This window comes from Panthera onca, chromosome E1 (assembly GCF_046562875.1).
Source record: "Panthera onca isolate mPanOnc1 chromosome E1, mPanOnc1 haplotype 2, whole genome shotgun sequence".
In the NCBI taxonomy this organism is placed as follows: Eukaryota; Metazoa; Chordata; class Mammalia; order Carnivora; family Felidae; genus Panthera; species Panthera onca.
Window position 1 is genome coordinate 16,569,399 of NC_138352.1, and position 19,552 is coordinate 16,588,950.

General features: G+C 52.7%; 1 protein-coding gene and 1 long non-coding RNA gene across 10 annotated transcripts in view; both read right to left on the reverse strand.

Moving 5' to 3' along the window:
• Positions 1–304: 304 nt before the first annotated feature.
• On the reverse strand, positions 305–6,840 carry LOC132677834 (uncharacterized). 6 transcript variants are annotated; one of them, XR_013552158.2, is made up of 7 exons: positions 6,617–6,840; positions 6,216–6,509; positions 4,926–5,078; positions 2,156–3,834; positions 1,783–1,940; positions 1,112–1,283; positions 305–952 (listed from the first exon to the last, which is right to left on the reverse strand). It is a non-coding gene; the product is annotated as an uncharacterized LOC132677834 (long non-coding RNA). The 6 variants fall into 6 exon arrangements; XR_013552156.2 differs by having other exon boundaries at positions 4,937–5,652; XR_013552153.2 differs by having other exon boundaries at positions 4,926–5,652.
• Positions 6,841–11,734: 4,894 nt separating this feature from the next.
• The window catches only part of ZZEF1 (zinc finger ZZ-type and EF-hand domain containing 1), a 102,177-nt gene continuing 94,359 nt past the window's right edge, over positions 11,735–19,552 (reverse strand). For all 4 annotated transcript variants that reach the window (XM_078437950.2, XM_078437948.2, XM_078437949.2 and 1 more), the window contains exons 53-55: positions 16,447–16,600; positions 15,780–15,851; positions 11,735–14,120 (exon numbers count right to left, since the gene is read on the reverse strand). In XM_078437950.2, coding sequence (XP_078294076.2) covers positions 14,040–14,120; positions 15,780–15,851; positions 16,447–16,600 — 307 coding nt within the window. In that variant the 3' untranslated portion in view covers positions 11,735–14,039. The remainder of the gene's footprint in view (positions 14,121–15,779; positions 15,852–16,446; positions 16,601–19,552) is intronic.

The following is a 19,552-nucleotide window of genomic DNA, read 5'->3' on the forward strand; positions in this document are numbered from 1 at the left end:
AGCCAAAGCATAAGAGACTCTTAAAAACTGAGAACAAACTTGTGTCTCCCTCTCTCTCTGCCCCTCCCCCGTTCATGCTCTGTCTCTCTCTGTCCCAAAAATAAATAAAAAACGTTGAAAAAAAATTAAAAAAAAAAAAAAAAAAAAAAAAACCTGAGAACAAACTGAGGGTTGATGGGGGGTGGGAGGGAGGGGAGGGTGGGTGATGGGGATTGAGGAGGGCACCTTTTGGGATGAGCGCTGGGTGTTGTATGGAAACCAATTTGACAATAAACTTCATATATTGAAAAAAAAAAAAAAGAAAGAATGCTCATAGCAGCTTTATTGTAACCTCAAATTAAGAACCATCCAAGCGGACAAAGGAATCCCGGAGTGTTCACATGGTAGAACACCACTCAGCCACAGAAAATGAAGGGTCCACGCCAGGAAACAGATGAATCTCTGAGACATGGTTCTGAGTGTCAAGAGTCCACACAAAAGTGTGCAGTCTATATGTTCTGTCTATCAAGTCTGGTTAGAGGCCCCTCCCCGGAGCATTCCCAGTGGGCAGAGGCGGATGGCAGCCAGCGCTGTGCCCTTGACACTCCGGGGCTTGAGTCCCCCCCCCCCCCCACCAACATGCAGGACGTGCTGGCCTCCTTGTCCAGACAGGTGATTGTCCAAACAGGGGCAGGTGGCCTTGGCGGGGGTGGGGGGCATGTATTTTCATTTGTCCCGGTTAATAGGCCAGGTGAGTGCTTCCCTCCAGGGGAAGCTGCCAGATGCTTGCCAGGTGGCCCGACCGCTTACACTCACATTGGCACTCAGCTTCCGCTGCTCGGTCCTGCCCAGTGCGCATGCCCATCCGTTTGGGGGCTGAATCCCGAGGAGATGCTCCTGGCGTTTCCCAAACGTATATGGTGACAGAAGATTTCACATTTCTGGTGGAGGAACCACACCAGCCTGGGAGGCCCTGCAGATAGGTGGAGATGAGTCCCCAGACACATGGGCACAGGGTTCTGATCCAGATTAGCCGGAAGTCCCATGTGCAGGCTGATCCCCACTTTGGGGAGCTCCCGGAGAAGCTGTCCTTGCAGCCGGCCCTGCCTGCATCCACCTGGCCTCATCTTACCTGCTGGAGAGGATCTGCAAGGCCATCGATGCCTCAGCAGGGTTCTGTTGGGTGGAGACTGGGCATGAATTCCTTGGATCACTTTTTTGTTTCCAAGACAAGTGTGAGAAGCAGAATTTAAATGATGGGTTATTGTTGGCTTCATTGCTCACGTTTTCATGTTCTTCCTTCTCTAATCCAAACAGAATCGAGATTTGAACTTATTTAGGAGATCTGAACATAGACCCTGCTTGAAATTAGAAGCCATATCTAGAACCACCCCACCCACCACACCTAACAGCATACTCATGGAAGACAAGGGACCTGGAGGGTGTCACATCCAGATGGAAGAGAGGTGGGAAGCTGCCCACCGACCCTGAGGATTGTGGAGGCCACCTGCAGGCGGGAGGGCATCTGGCCAGGCAGCTATGTCCTGGGGTGGTCGGGGGTTGGGCTTTGGACAGTCGACCTCTCCCTGGGCTCCCACAGTTCCCCAGGTGGGCTCTGTGGCCCATGGGACTCCTGAGGCTCCCACTGAAGGGGCCGTGCAGCTGTACCTGCTTCTCTTGGGACACCTGCTCACGTAGTGTCCATGTGACATGCTGGACTGTGAGGGCACCCAGCAGAGAGACCACATGGGGGATAGACACAGAGACAGAGACTGAGAGAGAGAAACAGAGACAGGGCCTGACCTGTGCACAGCAGGCTGTTCAGAGGCCACATTCCAGCCTCTGCAGCCCAAGTCTCGGCCACAGCGCTGATGGGCCCTGGGCTGGATCACTGAGGACTATGGTGGCTGCCCCTGCTGACCGGGGACGTTGCGTTGCATCTCAGGGGGCTGCTGGGGCCACTGCAAAGAGAATCATCTCGGGCTGTTGGGGGTCCAAGGCCCTGTTGGAGCAAAGGGAGCAGACCCATCGCCCGGCCCTCCACCCTCAGGACACCCTCCCAACATCTAGAAGCTTCTCTGGGGAGGGCAAGGCTGGCGAGAGAGCCACAGGGATGTATGCTGCCTAGGGCAGCTGAGGTTGAACCACGGAACTAGACTTTGCTGGGCTCACCCACCACTGCATCCAAACCACGGAGATGCCCAGATGGAGGCTACGGCATGTGTTGTTTTGCACGATTCTGTGCTTGGTAAGCAGGTCCCCGCTGATTTCCCTGGGCCCCGGCAGGCCTGAGTGGGGTGCCAGGGGCTCCACACACGTAAGACTCGACTTCTGCCTGTTCGGCAGATTCCACGTGTAAGTGAGACCACGCAGCCTTTTCCTTGTGTGTCTGGCTTATTTCACTCAGCATAACGTCCTCCACATCTGCCTGTTCTTTTTTTACAGCTGAGCAATATTCCTTCATAAAAGCATCACTCGCTGGATGGACACTTAACCTGTTTCCATGACGGGCCATTGTGAACAATGCTGCCATGAACGTGGGGGTGCGGAGATCTCTTCCAGACAGCGATTTCCTTCCCTTCAGGTAAATCCCCAGGAGTGGAATTATGAACCATTGGGTGGTTCTATTTTTAACTTTTTGAGGACCCTTCATAGTGTTCTCCACAGTGACTACACCAGTTTGCATTCCCACCAGGAGGGTTCCTTCCTCTCCACATCCTCATCAATACTTGTTATTTGAAAATGATGATGATTTCAACAGTGCCCTCATTGCCAGTAAACAGCCAGGATGCTCCCAGGGAGCTGGGCAGTCTTTTGGGCTGGGAGGAAATAGCCAGAATGCCCTGAAATTCATTGAGTGTGGCGAGCCTCTCCTGGCCACCTACCTCCCCCTGCCCGAGGTGAACTGTTGGCTTGTAGGAATACTCGGCAGGAAGTTAGGGACAGGGGACGGAAAGGCAGACGGAAAGCGAGGAGAGACTCAGAAACAGGGAAGACGCTGGAGAGCAGGTGCTGTGTGGAGTAGGGAGGCCAAGCTGGAAACGGGTCCCTGCCACCTGGGCTGCTCTGAGCAGGTGGGTTCAAGAGGTGCTATCACCGTCCGTCGGGTGGAAGCGGTGACTTCCCAGCCACCGTGACCCTTTATGGGCAGAGGGGCCGTTAGACGTGTTGGTGCGTCTCAGGAGGGCTAACCCTAACCTGATCCAGGCCCTGAAACTGCAGATTCTGTGACTGTTAGCAATGACTCGTGCCAACAGCCTTTTAGTGCCCGTGGGTGTTTCCTCTGTCCGCACTCACAATAGCGATCCCGTGAGCGTCAGGTCTGACGGTCCCAAGCACGTAAAGGGACACGCTTCCCTTCCAAGTTTCACCGGCTCTTCCATTTCTCTGCTTGTTTCACAGACACCAGGAGAAGGGAGGACGGGCGCGGAGCAGGGACACTGCTGAGGGCAGAGCAGCACCTGCCTGGAGGCCCCACAGCCACCCACAGCCACGTGGAAGAACCATCTTGTCACTCATGCAGACCTTCCCTCCAGGGAGGACATTACAGGACAACAAGTCAGAAGTTCCATTCTTGGGCTTTCTTCTGAGGTAAACCTCCAGCAATGTAGGATCTGCATCCAGAAAGATCCCGAGGGGAACTCTCCTCTTCATGTTCCAACTTGGATGAGAGCTTCCCTGTCTCCAGTCTTGTCGTGCAGCCTCTCAGGGCGTCAGGGGCACAGCCGCACCTGCTGCAGGCGTGGGCTCCCCTTCTTCCTCCCTGGGAGGTGGTGCCCGGGGTTCTTCCCTGCCGGTGCCCGGGGTCTCCCCAGGAGGGCTTGGCTTCATCTCTCCCCTGCAACTTGCAGTGTCCTGTGACAGGGCAAAGGGGGGCAAGATCTCCAATCCAGGGTCACCAAACAGCGCCCCGGGTGGGGGCACTCGATGCCGACAGAATCCAAAGGCAGAGATGTGAGTGGAAATGACACAAGAAAGTAATTCATTTCAGTAATGACAACACCAGGAAGACAAGAGACCAACATCTCAGAGACTATATCCCAGGAGCCGAAAATACATCCTGGCTTATGTCAGGAAAATGTAAGACAGAGGCCCCTGGCTGCGTGCAGGGGGGCAGGTGTGTGCGTGAGGGGGGAAAGTGAGTACGTGCAGGGGGGCCAGCGGGTGTGTTCAGAGGAGCAGGGGGCAGGTGGGGGGGTGCATGCAGGGACATGTGGGTGCGGAGAGAGGGGCAGTGGGGTAAGGCAGTGCATGAGGGAGGTAGGTGGGTGTGTGGGGGGGCCATGTGGGTGTGCGCCGGGAGGTGAAGGTGGTTGGGTGCATGTAAGTGGACAGGTGGGTGCGTGCAGGGGGAGTGAGGGTGGGGGGTGGGTGCAGGGGGGAAGATGGGTGCAGGAAGGGGGGCATCGGGGTGAGTGGATACATGTAGGGGGCACACGGGTGCGTGTAGAGGGGCTTGAAACAAGGCACATCTACTATCTCATGGTGTCCGTGGGCAGGAGTCCGGGAGCAACTCAGCTGGGTCCCCTGAGACGAAGGTGTGGGCTGGGGCTGGGGTCCCATCCGAGGCCTCCCCCAAGGCAGGACCTGCCTCCTCACTCAGGCCTTAGGCTGCTCAGTTTCCACGTGGGTCAGACCCTCTCTGCATGGCCACGGGTTTCTTCAGGCCACCTGGGGGATGGGTCTACTGGAGACACTGTGACACTCTTATGGGACATAATCACATATGTGTTATCACCTCTGCTGTGTTCCCATGGATATCAGGAGGCAGAGATCTGGGCGCACCTTGAGGTCTATCTGCCACAATGTCCACAACGCAGCTTCTAATTTTCAGAAGCGAGAGAATAGGAACACAGCAGAGATGGGTAGCTAATGACACGGATTCTACGCAATGGTGCTATTGCCAGGCAGGGGCTCCCAGGCCGGAGCCCATCCTCAGCACTCACCCCTCTCTCACCAGTGGAACATGAGTGGGTCCAGCAAGTGGCACTTCCAGTCCAGAGGGTTTAGAAGTGCTGTGACCTTCCCGTGGTCTCTGTCCCCATCTTCGGACTGAATTGGAGAGCCAGCAGGGGAGAGAGGTCTTGGGTCCATAATTCCTGCTTGGAGGAGAACCACCAGACACGTCGTGTCCTCCACAACGTCCTCCCTCTTGTGTTAGCTGTGCAGACTTTAGGATTTATTTAAGATAGCAGCTGGTGTTAGCTTAAATATGGTGATGCACAGTCCCATTTAAAAACTTCTGTGTGCATGTGTGGGGTGCATATAGGTGACAATATGGATTGTCCCGTCTCATCATCAGGGGGCAGAACCGCTAGCTGCCTCCTCCTGCCCAACCAGGTACTCCAAGGCTTACAGTCGTATAACGATCAACACATATGAGCTCTCCTGGTTTCTGGAGGTCAGCAATTTGGGAGCAGTTGGGTGGGTGTTTGGGGCTGTGGTCTCATCTGAAGGTGTGGCTGGGGCCGGAAGACTCCCTTCCCAGGCAATCCCTCACATGGCTGGTTCCTCTCCGTACATGGCTCTCCACAGGACCGCTTGGGCATCTGCAGGGCATGGTGGCCGGCTGCTCTCGGAGACAGCCTGGCAGGGTTATTGTCTTTTATGACCCAGGCTTGGAGGTCACAGTCATGTCTACAAGATCCTATTGTGACACAGGTCACTGGGGCTCTGTGGGGGAGGAACAGCAGAGAGAGTGAGGACCAGATGGAGGGGAGGCTGGTACTCCTGTGTCCATCACTACCAACTTGCCACTATAAACAGGAGAGCTCGAGAGAGGGAGCTCTTATACCCCACACCCCAAATCCAAAGTGCACCCCAGCTCTGGTTGGCGGGTCCTCCCCAGAGATGCCTGTTGGGGTGATTATTCTGTCTCCACATATTAGTTTGGACGACTGGCCAGATCACTGTCCAGTTTCTCCCCAGCCCCCGAGGCAACCACCTCTCCTGGCCTCCAGAAGTAGGTGGAGGGCTGGGCTCCCGGTGGGGGTGGGGAGACATTTGACCAATGATACTGTGCCCCTAGCACTGGGAGCTGAAAGCTGGCATGGCTCTTCTCTGTGCTCTGTGGGTCAGCCCTGGAGAGTCTGAATTCTGTCTGCTGTCTCTAGTCATGGTCTTTGGCGAAGGGGGTGACATGGTATCATTCCAGACTGTGTTTCCTGCCAACAAGGAGGATCTAATGCCCTGAGACTCAAATTTTGAGTCTGTAAAATGGACAGGACAACACCCACCTCTCTGAGCTGTCATGGTGATAACATGAGGGATGGTGAGGATCTCTCTGCTGAGCCTGGGCTCCTGGCAGGATCCTGCTGTCTGTGGGAGGGGAACATGACCATCCATCAGTGGGCTGGGAGAAGAACTGAGAAGGCACAGGATGGCTTGTCACAATGCTGATGACACAGGTGGCCACTTGTAATTCGAATTCTGACCTGGAATCTTTGAATGGCACAAAGCCCTCTGTGAGGGTGGGCATGTTCATGTCATCATCACGACCATCGGCTGTGGGTGTGAACATACCTGGAGGGCTGTTAGCAAAGCTGGTGTCACAAAAGGGCCATCACCCCCCAGGCTAACCTCCACCCGCCCCTCCCCCCCCCCGCCCAGCACAGTGTGTGAGGGTGGAGTGGGTCACCTTCATGTTGGTCACACGATGTTCCATGCCTAGCAGGCCAGGACGGCAATGGTGAATCCTAAGACAGCCTGTCACAGCCAGGCCCTTTCCTTGCTCATGACGTAAGTGACCCTTTCTAATCTTCATTATGGGGTGGCCTGGCTGGCCAGGGAACTCGCCCCTGGTGCCACAGCTGGCTGGTGGCATCCCTGAGCCCTGCAAGCCATGCCTCCATAGTTGGGGTGAAGCACTTCTGCTATTTGGGAGACAGAACCTTTCTGTGGGGAGATACCACAAGGCTGGCTCTTCTAGAACTTTCCTGTTGCTAAGGTGACAAACTAGTGGTGATAACTCAGATGCCTGTTAAGATGCTCAGGTTGGTTTCACTCCAGCGAAACCACTGGTATAAGATTAAAATTCCGATTTACTCTCTGTTAAAAGACAAAGTTTTCTTGGATTGTTGGTCTGCTTTTGGAAAAAAAAATAAAGTTTTTTTTTTCTTCCTCTGTTGCCCAAAAAGATGGAAAGAACTATGATTTTAACCAAAAGAGCAGGACAGCACGCCCTTTTGAGTTGATTTGCTCAAGCCTTGGTTGAAACTGCCCCTCCTTTGATCCAAAGGCTGGGGAGATGATGGTAATGTCCCTGCTGCCGGCCTCCAAACGTGCCACATTTGTGTTGTTTCTGCAAGGCAGAGGAATGGATGCCTGTGCCATACGAGGGCTGGGTGACTAAGATATGAGAAGGGTTTTACCGGGATACATGGGGCCATTCTGCTACACTAAGCCCAGTATATGGCAACTTGTACCAATCTAGTGACTGTGACATGGACACCCACGTGGCTGGAACATACTTACATGGGCATTGCTGAAAAAAAGGCAGGGGAACAGATGTCGACTTTGGCCCTTTTAGCCCCCCTTCAATGGCCAATTTATCCTTGGGTGGGGGGCCAATGGTTTTCGCTAGCCTTTTAAAATAGATTTGTAACGAGGAACGGTTTTATTATGATCGATACATAAATTACTATTGGGATAAATTAAATTAATGCATCCCTCAACAACCATGGGAGTTTTTCATGGTCACAGTCTGTACTCCCAAGGTCCTGCAGGCAGGAAACGGGTAGGAGAAATCATGGAAGACCAGGTCAGCTCTCGGAAGTAGGGTCAAGCCTGGGTAAGAGCAACTACTCCCAGCAGCTCGAGAGACTGACAGGGCTTCTGGCTTGCCGATCCCGTAGCCAGCCAAAGTGCGGGGTTAGAAGGTGAGGTTTCTCCTGGCCAGCTACAGGGATGCCTTTTTCTCTTTTTCCTATAGATGGGCAATTCCCTAACCAAGGCCAATACCCCTTTGGGATGCACTCTGAAAAACTGGGATGACTTTCATCCACAAACCCTGGAGAAGCAGCAACTCATTTTCTTTTTGCACCGAGGCTTGGCCCCAACGCAAATTGGAGGAGGAAACCTGGCCGCCAGAGGGAAACACCGATTGTAATGTCATCCTACGATTGGACTTGATCTGCCAATGTGAGGGGAAATGGGGAGAAGTCCCTATGTTCAGTGTTTTGGGGGCCTTAAGAGACAATCGAGGTAGGTGTCAGGCCAACCCTTTCTGAAGTCCAGTCATCAGGAGGGTAAACAGCTAAGGGCCCTTTGCCTGTACCCAAAGCAGACCTAGAGAGGGAGGAAGCGACGGCTTTCACCTCAGCCTCCGCCTCGGGTCCTCCATCCATATACCCAGACCTCAAACGTGCACTTCTGCTCCCTGCTGCCCACCTTACCCAGGCCCTCCCTGTAGCGTGACAGGCGTGTTTCCCCTACAAGAAGCTGGAGCGCCGGAAGGAGAAACCCAGGGAGGCACCACCATGATAAGATTACAAGTACCTTTTTCGCTCTAAGATTTAAGACGGACGAAAGGATATCTAGGTACATTTTCTGATGATCTGGATAAGTATATAAAGGCTTTTCAGAATATTAGGTAGGTTTTTTAATTGACCTGGAAAGATATAATGCTTTTGTTGAATCAGACTCTTAATGAGACAGAGAAATGTGGGGTTCTGGCAGCAGCTGAGAGATGTGGGGATGAGGAACTCCTTAACTAATTACGATGGGCCTGGAGGTCCTTCAGGGAACTCCCAGTTCCCTACTGGATTTCAGGCAGTTCCACCCCAAGATCCAAACTGAGACTATGTTAATCCCGCTGGGGGTTTGGTATCGCTGCCACTTCCAAGCTTGTGTTTTGGAGAAATTAAGGTCTAAGGTTAAACCCTTAAATTATGCTAAGTTAGCCACTATTTTACAGACATAGGACAAGAGCCTGGTGGCCTTCCTGGAAAGGCCTCCCCGCTCTGAAGCTGAGAAGATTCTAAAGGACAAATCTGTCCGAAAGACAAAATTGGCCCCTGATATTCAAAGGAAGCTGCAAAAATTGGCTATTGGTCCGGAAGGGACCCTGGAGGAGCTTTTACAAGCTGCCAATTGGATATATGACTATCGAGATCAAGAGGAGAATCAGGAACAGGAAAGAAGGCTTAAAAAAAAATCTGGGGCACCTGGGTGGCTCAGTTGGTTGAGTGTCCGACTTCAGCTCAGGTCATGATCTCGCGGTTCGTGGGTTCGGGCCCTGAGTTGGGCTTTGTGCTGACAGCTCAGAGCCTGGAGCCTGCTTCGGATTCTGTCCCCCTCTCCCTCTCCCCTACTCACACTCTGTCTCTCTCTCTCTCTCTCTCTCTCAAATAAATAAATAAATAAATAATAAAAATAATTTAAAAAAAATGTAAGGCCTTAGTCTCGGCCTTACATACTATGTCGAACCAGACTTCCCAAGGTCCTGGCACCAAGTGCCATATCCGAGGCCATTCAGGGCACTGGAAACACCAGTGTTCTCAGAGGGGACAACCGAAGTCGAAACCCCGTGAGCCAGGCCGCTTGTGTGGAGACGGTCACTGGAGATCCGGATGCCCTCGGGGACCTCAGTCTGCAAGGGCTCAGATACCCAGTGTCCCTGAAGGGAACGGATCGGTCCTGGGGCTCATCACAGTGGCCCCCCTGAACCAACTGTCCACTGAAAACCCAGAGCAGGGGCGCCTGGGTGGCGCAGTCGGTTAAGCGTCCGACTTCAGCCAGGTCACGATCTCGCGGTCCGTGAGTTCGAGCCCCGCGTCAGGCTCTGGGCTGATGGCTCGGAGCCTGGAGCCTGTTTCCGATTCTGTGTCTCCCTCTCTCTCTGCCCCTCCCCCGTTCATGCTCTGTCTCTCTCTGTCCCAAAAATAAAAAAAAAAAAAAAAACAAAAACGTTAAAAAAAAAAAAAAAAACGTTGAAAACCCAGAGCCTCGGGTAACTCTGGAAAACAAAAGGAAAACCGCTCGAGTTCCTTCTTGACACTCAGCTGCCTTTTCCGTCCTTTCCCCGGCCGACCATCCAAATGCCACGTAGCTATTAGAGGCGTCTCCAGAAAACTTATGACTAAATTTTTCTCTCAGCCCCTGGGGTGCACTTGGGGAGACTTTTTTTTTCCGCCCTCTTTTTTGATAAAGGCAGAGAGCCCCACTCCCTTTCTAGAAAGGGACATTATGACTGAATTAGGGACGACGGGCTACTAGCTCCAGGATGGATAAATAATTGCCTGAACTTAGAGTAACCTGGATATTGGAGAGGTAAAGTTAAATACTCCTCGTGGAGTTTGTTCCTGTGGAAACTGGATGGCCAAAGGAAGATTCGAGGATCGAGAACCAAAAACTAGTTAACTTGCTTAATTATTCTAACCAACAATATCACAATATCCAAATAAATATGGAAGAGAGAGGAGAACTTGTAGTTAAGTTTAAAAAAAAAAAATGACCAGACATGTCAGGGACTTTTGGGATGGCTACAATGCATCTTTCCTTTCCATGGTGTGGTCTCCTCCCTAGGAGGCATTGCGTTTGGAATATTAATGCTTGTTAGTCTAATACTCTATGTACGTCATTTGCAGAAGCAGATGATATGCCAGAAAAATAAGACCTCCAAGAAAATTCTGCTAGCCCAAATGTTCCAAACACCCTCCCGTTATCTCGGACCTCTGGATCGACCTCGGAACCCGCCCTGACTGCCATACCCCGGTCATTGTCCCCTTTCAGCAGAAGGGAGTTAAGATCGATCGTTGTCCCCATTCCTAACGGCAGTTAGGAGTCATGTATTCCAAGTGGGGAATATGATAGGAAAAGATGAGATTCAGTAGGCAGAGAAGGAACGGTTAAGACCTGGGATCCCTGGGTGGAAAAACAACAACGACAACACATATTTTGGAAAAATGCTGGGAGCATCTGACCACAGCAAACCCCCTTGGGCATAAGGTTCTTCTTAAGAAACAAATGTCTGTGCCTTATGTCCAAAATAACCTATTATTATTGGAAGATAAACCTGACTGTGAGGAAAGCCCACACTTCCTGAGCATGTTTGAGCAAGACCTCAAAAATAAAGGAAATATAAATAAAAATGGAATCAACTTAGAAAAGGAGGGATTGTGAGAACTAAGGGAGATGACTCATTTCCAGAAGTACCAACTAAAAGCTGGGCTATCTGGTTAACAGTAGTTTCCAGCCTATTGGAAATCTGCACGGACCTCCCCACCCCCACAGTGGGGTCCCAAAACCTTAGACACCTCACTTCCTAGTTCTCCCATCCTCCCGCCAGCCTCCGTTTGGCGGGATTCTTTTTCAAAGGCTTTGCAATGAGCACGCGCCACCGAACTGACGTCTCTGCGTCGCCCCAGGGAACGTCCACTTGTTCTAATCAGACTGCCTTTTGCCTCCCGTGGGCGGGCACAGGCCACGTCGGCGTAAGGCTGTACCCTCTGTAGCACGCAGCCAATGAGGAAGCAGGGGAGGGACTTCAGCTAGGAGATAAATCGTCTGCTGTAACCGCTCGGAGTGCGCCTGTCCGTCAGACGCCCGCTCTTGTAAGAACGTTGATCAGAGCCTCGCTTCACTGCAGCTCTCGGAGTCTCCGCGTCCCCGCTTAGATTGGGGCAGCGGGCTTGTGTCTCACACCTTTGGCTCCTGTCAACCACAAGTCCTTGAGATTCCAGCAATTCCATCCCTTTGGGCCGGGCAGAAGCTGCAAGTATGATCCTCACAAGAAAGACGGAAGAAAAACCCCACACACAGTTGCACTTTTTTATATAGAATTTGTACAATATATTTCTCTTCATTTGCATATTTTACCCACAACTCAACATCCTTTTTACAGGCTGAAATCACTCAGCTTGATATAATCAAAATTCTTTCTTTCAAACAAATAAGAAAAATTCAAAATCGTAAACCCGTAAGAAAACAAATTAAAAACAATGATGAAAATAAGTCACTCCTCCCCTTAGGAACAGTGTCTGTACAATATATAGGATTTGGGTCAGAATCTCTTTATAAATCAGGCACATGTTTCCACGACACCTTTTTTCCTGCCAGTTTTATCTCCTGCCTGGAAGTTCTGCCTCCAAGAAGGATCAAGGCAGGCTGGTCTCGGCGGTGTCCGTTCTTCCAGACACTGCGGGCCGGTGGGGCCCAGGGGCCCAGGGGCCCAGGTGGGTGGGGCGGGCTGAGCGGGGGAGAGCAGCGGCTGTGTGCGAAGCAGAACCCGGGTTCACTCCGTGCAAAGTCAGAGAGGCCAGAACGGCAAGGGCGGCGTGAGACAGCAGCGGTGCGGGGGCCGGCGTTTACCCACGGTCAGGCCTCCCAGCAGGATGGGGAACACGGTTGGCAGTGACCACCCCAGGAGGTGTGAACCCGCCCCGCCATCTGTCCTGCTTTGGTCAGTCGGTCTGGGGCACCAGGGCTGTGGGTGGCAGCGAGGCGAAGCGGCGAGCACACCGTCTCGTCCATCTTCCAGGCCCCCCTCTGCACTGAGACGGGCCTGGGCCTGGGTGGTAGGGAGCGTGGGGCCTTCTCTGAAAGCTGAGGACGGTTTCCTCCAAGCCGCAGTGCCCAGAGCTTGCATCCCGACACCACGGGGGACCAGACCGAGCCCGGGCCCCAGGCCTGACGTCACCAAGTTTCAGGACGGGCCCCTCGGTTTGCACCTCCTTTGAACTGTCCCCCACACGCTGGCTCAACGTGTAGCTTGGGGCTTGAGTGAGAATCCAATTCTGAGGCTGCATGAGGTTGCTGCCCCTCGGCCTCCTGACCAAGAAGGCAAAAGTGCTTCTGCAGGAAGACACTCGTGGGACCTGCACTCTCGGGCCCCTCCACCCCAGACCCCGCAGACCCTGCGAAGGGGGCTTGAGAGGCCACGGGAACACTGACCTGCTCCCCTCGGCCTTCCCCAGGCCCCGCGCAGCAGGCCGTGCTCAGGCCAGGATGCCCGCCCTGAAACGACAGCGGTCCCAAGCGCTCTTCACCGAGCCTTGCGCGCAGCCCAGGTACCCACCCCGCCCTCACGCGCCAAAGCATGGCTTTGGAAAGAGAATCGTCGGCACTTCAGGGCAAGACCGCAATCATAAAATGAAAAATGGAAAACAGCATTCGCGAGACCTGGCGCACTCATAGCCAGACAAATGACAGCCGAAGAAGCAGGTGGGGCCCTGGGGCGGACACGTTGGGCTGCCCATGACTACGGAGAAGAAATAAAATCATGTGTCTTTTGTTTATTTGGTTTTTTGTCTTTTTTTGTTTTGTTTTGTTTTTACTTCTAAAATAAGATCTCATCTGATAACACTTCAAGTATTTAAGTACAGAAGCTAAAGAGAATTCCTCGACTTGTTGCTTCCACAAACAGTGTGTCCCCCTGCGTGACCGTTCTGCCGGGCCTCCCGTGGGGCCTTTCAAGGGAGTCATGTTGTTCTGCTCTAAAAATGTGAGGTGGAAACTGGAATAAGTTGAAACAACTCAACGCAGATGCGCTAGGACCGGTGCATGAGCGATGCACGTGGGAGGCCCGCTGGCCGTTTCCAAGGGCACTTGTTGTCACCGATGACTTCTGCGGGGCAGCTGCGTGGGTGTTCGGGGGCCAGGTGGCAGCCAGGACGAGCTCTCATCAGCTTTGGTTTGGACCATCCAGTCTCAAGAAGCAAGAGCAAAGGGAGAGCTCCCCGGCCAGGCCCCCACTGCCGGAGGTCTTGCTGAGGGACGCAGCTCCGGGCAGACGCCGCGTTCAGCCGCCGGCTCCGGCTCGACGGAGACAGAACCCTTTCCAGGCTGGTCTCTGAACAACCGTCTCAAGGGCCCCTGCCTGCCCTCCCGAATAATTCTGAGTTATTCATACTCATTCTCATATGCTATGGTGTGTGCAGGTGTCTAGCTTGTGACGTGGCAAGTTCTTGGAGGCGTGACTACTTGGCATTCTACTCGGAGCAAAGGGGGAGCTCAAGGGGGGCCGGACGCTACAGCATGGGCATTTCCCTGAATGAGTTTAGACGTCTGCTCTAAAACCCGTGTGGACACATCAGCTAGGTCCATGCATACCATACCAAGGGCTAACACTTGACATTCCAGAGGCGGGTTGCCTTGTTTGGGTAGTTGATGGCCAGGCTGATAGCAGCGATGTTCTGTAGAGCCTGTGGAGGGAGAAAGGGTCACTGCCAATGTTGAGAACCATTCAACTGCTCACTCGTTATGTGTGGACTGAACAAGAGCCTCTGCTGAGCACTGGGGGTGGGGCTGGGGCAAGGGAGACACAAGCAAATGTGGTTCCCCTCACCCGGAGCACCAGTCTAGAGGAGAGAGAGAAAAACTCTCTCAACCACAAGGAAGCTCCAAACATAGGGTAGAAAGAGCATCACTGCCCTGTAAGAGGGGCAGGTGCAATGCTTGGTGGGCTCAGTCGACCCGGAGGACGCTGCCCACGGGGTGTCTGGGCAAGCTCTTTAGGGAAAGGGAGGAGCACAAAGGTGCAGAAGGGAAGAAACAGCCAGCCAGCGCTGGGCCACAGTGTAGGAAGGGTCCTTGCTGGGAAGGAGGACGCCCTAGAGCCAGGCCGAGGCCGTGGTGCGGGCTCTGTGCAGCAGGGGCGGAAGGCGGCTGGGGGAGGATGAGGCAGAGCCCTGGTCCAGCACGGTGGATGGGCTGTGGGGAGGGTCAGGACGAGGGTGACACTGGGCACAGGGGCAGGTGAGAGGGAAGAGCCCACAGGAATCTATGGAGCACTCGGTGCCATATGGTCAAATCTCAAATTTTCGCTGCGTGTCACAAAAGCAGGGGTACTGGGGGCGGTGGGGGCAGGCACCTGTTAGGAGGGGAGGGAGGTTCTACTGTGCCTCCGGGTCTCAGGAGAATTTGTACAGACGCCCCAAGTGGATGGGGGCTTCCTGCTTCTCCGCAGGCAGGACCCTTTCCTGTGAGAGGACCGTGTGCTCACCGAGCAGACTTGCAGAACAGAGCGCAGGGCTCCGGCTGGACAGCCACTCAAGCGTGACCCTGGGCAAACCTCCCCCTTCTCTAGGCCTTAGTGTCCCCCTGTGTCCACTGTAGGGTTGGACCACATCCTCTGTGATATTCAAGGGTCTGCGGGTCTAAGGTTCTCAACATGCGGCCTGCGCCTGGGGGTCCCCGAGACCCTTTCCGGGCTCCGCGTGGTGATGCTAAGACATTGTGCCTTTGCCACCCTCACGCTCTGGAGCATGTGGGGAGTTTCCCAGAGGCCGGTGCAGGACAGCACAGCTGCAGCAGCAGGACGCAGGTCTGGCGGGCGTGGACGACAGCCGCCTCCTCAAGGATGGTTTTGTTTGGGAACATACAGCTGTTTTGCAGAGAATGTGTTACTCATGTTAACACGGAGTAAGTTTACTATTTCTTAAAGTGATAATTAAGTGCTTAAGTGTTTTAATTTCTAAGTTTAAAACCTAATCTCTAATGGTATGTATCGATACGTGCAACACACAAATGAAAGCTTTTTGGGACCCTCAATAACTGAAAAGTGGAAAGGTGTCCTGGGACCAAACTGTCAGGGGTTCTCCTACCAGGGAAAAAACTGAAATCTAACTCTATGGAAACTTCAGGCAAACTGTCAATTTAAGGCATTGGTTGTTTTGGTTTCAAAGACAAATTCTTGCTAGCGTGTTCCAAGCCCACGGTTGGATATGAAGGACACCGAGTAAGGGGCTCAGCTCCCTCCTCGGACACTGGAAGGATGCAATGGGGTTGGGACAGAGCCCCGGGTGAACCCCAGGGGGGTTCCGTCCATGGCAATGGGGCCATCTGGCCACGGGGAGGCATACCTGTGCCGCGCAGCGGAGAAGGTGGTCGTCGGTGGTTAAGGCCAGCAGGTACTCCTGCAGCAACCCCAGCTCCTGCGGAGAGAGCATGGCTGTGGCTGGAGGGGACCGCCACCCAGGGGACACCCTCCCACCACCACGGAGTCCCGCATGGGTGATCGCTCCTGGTTCCGCGGGCACCTCACGGCACTACCTCACTCGAGAGCCATGGGAGGAGCTGGACCGGGAGCAGCCAGGTGCCCAGTTCTGGAAGGGGGGGGGAGCGGGGGCGGGGGCGGGGAGCCCTCTGCCCCGACTCATCCATAGGGTGCTCCGGTCGGTTTCCTCATGTAGAAAATGAGGGGTAAGCTAAAGAACTGGGAAAGACCTTCTCATCTCACATGTTCAATGAGCCTACTACGCTCGTGGGAAGAAGGAGAAGGGAGAAGGAAGAAGCCGTCCATTTTATTTTCCAGAACTCACTACTGTCAAGCACTGACCCGGGGCAGTTTTTCCCCTGTGGCTTTAGGCCTGACAAAACAGCATTCCGGGGGGGCCGGACGGAGGTGAGGATGCGTACTTCAGGCCACGCCTGCCCCCTGCGCAGGTCTGCCGCGACCCAGACGACACCCCAGGGCTCGGCCCTCAGCCCGGGCAGCGGGGGCGCTCCAGCAGGGCCCTCACCGCTCACCTGGGCGCGGTTCTCAGTGACAAGGAAGAGCTCCGTGAGGGCGCGGTGCAGGGGGAGGAGGATGCCAGGCTGTGTCACGTCCTCGAACAGGCTGTACTCCATGTGCGTGAAGAGCTGCCACAGGGGCTTTAGCAGCGTCAGATCACAGAGGTCGCTGCGGGAGGGGGTGAGACGTGAGACAGACGCCAGCTGACAGACTCCCCCCCACACCCAGTAAAGTCATCACTGTCCCCCCAGATGGCCAAAAATATCCACCAGTGGCAACTAGGGAAAGGGGCAGAACCTAAACTTCAGAACAGGACTCCAAGGATGCAGGAGACCCCGAAGCCCAGGCCTGTAAATCAGCGGCATGCCTCTAAACGGTTGTTAGGAAGAACCTCGTGGAAAAATCTCGAGATAAATGTTACGTGGAAAAAAGGAGGCATAAAGCTGCAGATATGGTATCGTGTAACTGTATTATACACAACAGTGAACAAATATATCAAAAATGTTATCAGTTGTTGTCTCTGTCCGTTTTCTAGATTTTCTGCAACACTTGTTGCTTTAACAATCAAGAAAAAAAGAGGCAGTTAAAAGGCAATGAAAGCCACTATAATAATCTTACGCTCACGAAACACAAGAAATATGGTTGTGAGGTCGCTCGGGCCAGAACCCTTTCCTAGTAGAGCAGAATCCTTTTCCACTGGATAGGCCTCCGTGGAGACTCACTGCGTGTTTCACTCTGAGGGAGGACGTGCTGTGTTTCTAGTTCAACGTCCTTATGAGAAGAAAAGTCAGGAAATGATATTCTGAGCCTTACGACATGACTTTATATACTTATAATCCTAAATTTTGCTTTTTCTCTTTCACGTATGACTGTACGAAGTATTCTGCACATTTACTCTTGGAGCCCATCATTTTCTCCCAGAAGAGCGAGTCTTCCCAGACCACCAGGAAAACTTGGCTTGATTTAAAGAGACAGCTCTACAGCTGAGCTTTCAGGAAAGCGCTCCTACGTGGCTCATCCGTGGCTCATCCGGCCACTGGCAGCCACCCCTCCCCTGGGGCTGCCTTCCCCCTCTGCCCGGCCTGTCTGGACTGAGGAAGGTCGGCAAACCGCACAGGCACATCACGTGCAGCAGGGAAGGACCCGCCCGTCTGAAGACAGTTTCATGCCCATCCCTCAACCACCACGTGGTTCTCACTGCAGGCTGCTCTCAATGGGACAGAATGCAGCCCCTGTGGGCTAAGGGGCCTTTGTCGCACACGAGGACACGGCGCTAATGGCAATCACGCTGGCTTTCTCTCTACCTGCCTGCGCGCAGACGGGCTCAACGTGCCACCCTTTTCTCTCCCCGACTCGGAGAGCCCTTTGTTTTTTCAATAACAGCTCCATATTACACCAGAAGATGGCGTGCTATCTTGAATATCATCTCTCCGCTCTGGCGGCATCCTGTGTCTGTGTGCCTGGAAACTGCTAGAGAGGCGCACCGACACCGTGCGTGTGAGGGACACATCGCCAACACCTGCCCTCTGAGGTGAGGAACAAGACAGCGGGTCTTTAACCTCCACTTCTACTCAGTACTCTGGGGAGGTCACGGCTAGCGCAAAAAGGAAAAAAAAAATGTCTAAGGACCGAGAGGAGGAACGAAACCCGGTTCTTTGTAGATAACGTGACTGTGCTCTGAATAGCGACACGTGAGCTCTCCAAGTTAAGCAACAGAGCACTGTCACTGGATACAAGGAAAATACACAAAAGTGAATTATATATGAGCAGAAACAATGAAGAATAAGAATTCTACAACACCAATTACGGTATCATCAAAAACATTAGATAAATCTAATTTAATGGAAATCCTCTACATAGAAACATCACTCAGACCTGAGCACTGGAGGATCGCAGAGAAGAGGAATCAACATAGACGGTTCAGTGCTCTGAAGTCCACCCAAACCCCGTCAGGTGAGACGGGGTATGTGCATATGTGTGTGAACAGAAAATACACAAGCGGATAAGGAACACGACAAGGTACTGGAATTTCTAGCCAGAGCAGTTAGGCAAGAAGACGAAATAAAAGGCGTCTACACTGGAAAAGAAGACAGAAATGTCTCTGTTTGCAGATGACATTCTCTACAGAAAACACCAAAGACGCCACAGAAAAACCGTTAGAACTCATAAATCCAGTGAAATCGTAGGGCACAAAATCAATATAGAAAAACCAGCTGCCTCTCCTCTTTTTTTAAAACTAGGTTTCACACCAGCGTGGAGTCCAGCGTGGGGCTTGAACTCATGACCCTGAGATCATGACCAGAGCTCAGATCAAGAGTCGGACACTCAACTGACTGAGCCACCCAGGAGCCCCACCTGCATTTCTATATGCTTAATGACGAGCTATCAGAAAGAGAAACTAAACAAGTAATCCCATTTACAACAGGATAAAACAGTAAAATACTCAGACATACATTTTCACAAAGGAGATCAACAATCTGTACGCTGAAAACTATAAAACACTGATGAAAAAAACTGAAGACGCAACCAAGTGGAAAGGCTGTTCCGCGTTCAAGGACCAGAAGGATACTGTTAAAATACGGCCGGAAGCAATATACAGATTCCATGTAGCCCCTGTCAAAATCCCAATGGCATTTTCACAGAAATAGGAAAAACAAATCCTAAAATCCACAAGGAACTACAAAAGACCCCAAATAACCAAGTCGGTCTTGAGAAAGAACAAAACTAGAAGCCTCTCACATCCCAATTCCCACCTGCAATACAGAGCTGTGGCGATCAACACAGTATGGTATTGGAATAAAAGAAGACACAAAGATCGATGAACAGAACAGAGAGCCGAGAAATAAACCCACACGTAGACACCCAATTAATTGACAAAGACGCCAAGAATATGCAACGAGGAAAGGACAGTCAGTCACCTCAACAAATGTGTCGGGAAAACCTGACACAAGCCGCATGCAAAAGCATGAGACTGCATCCCTCTCTCACACTATGCACAAAAATTAACTCAAAATAGATTAAAGACTTGAATGTAAGACTACCAACTATAAAACTCCTACAAGAACACATACAGGTAAACTCCTTGCCATTGGAGTGGACACCAAAAGCAAGAATAAACGA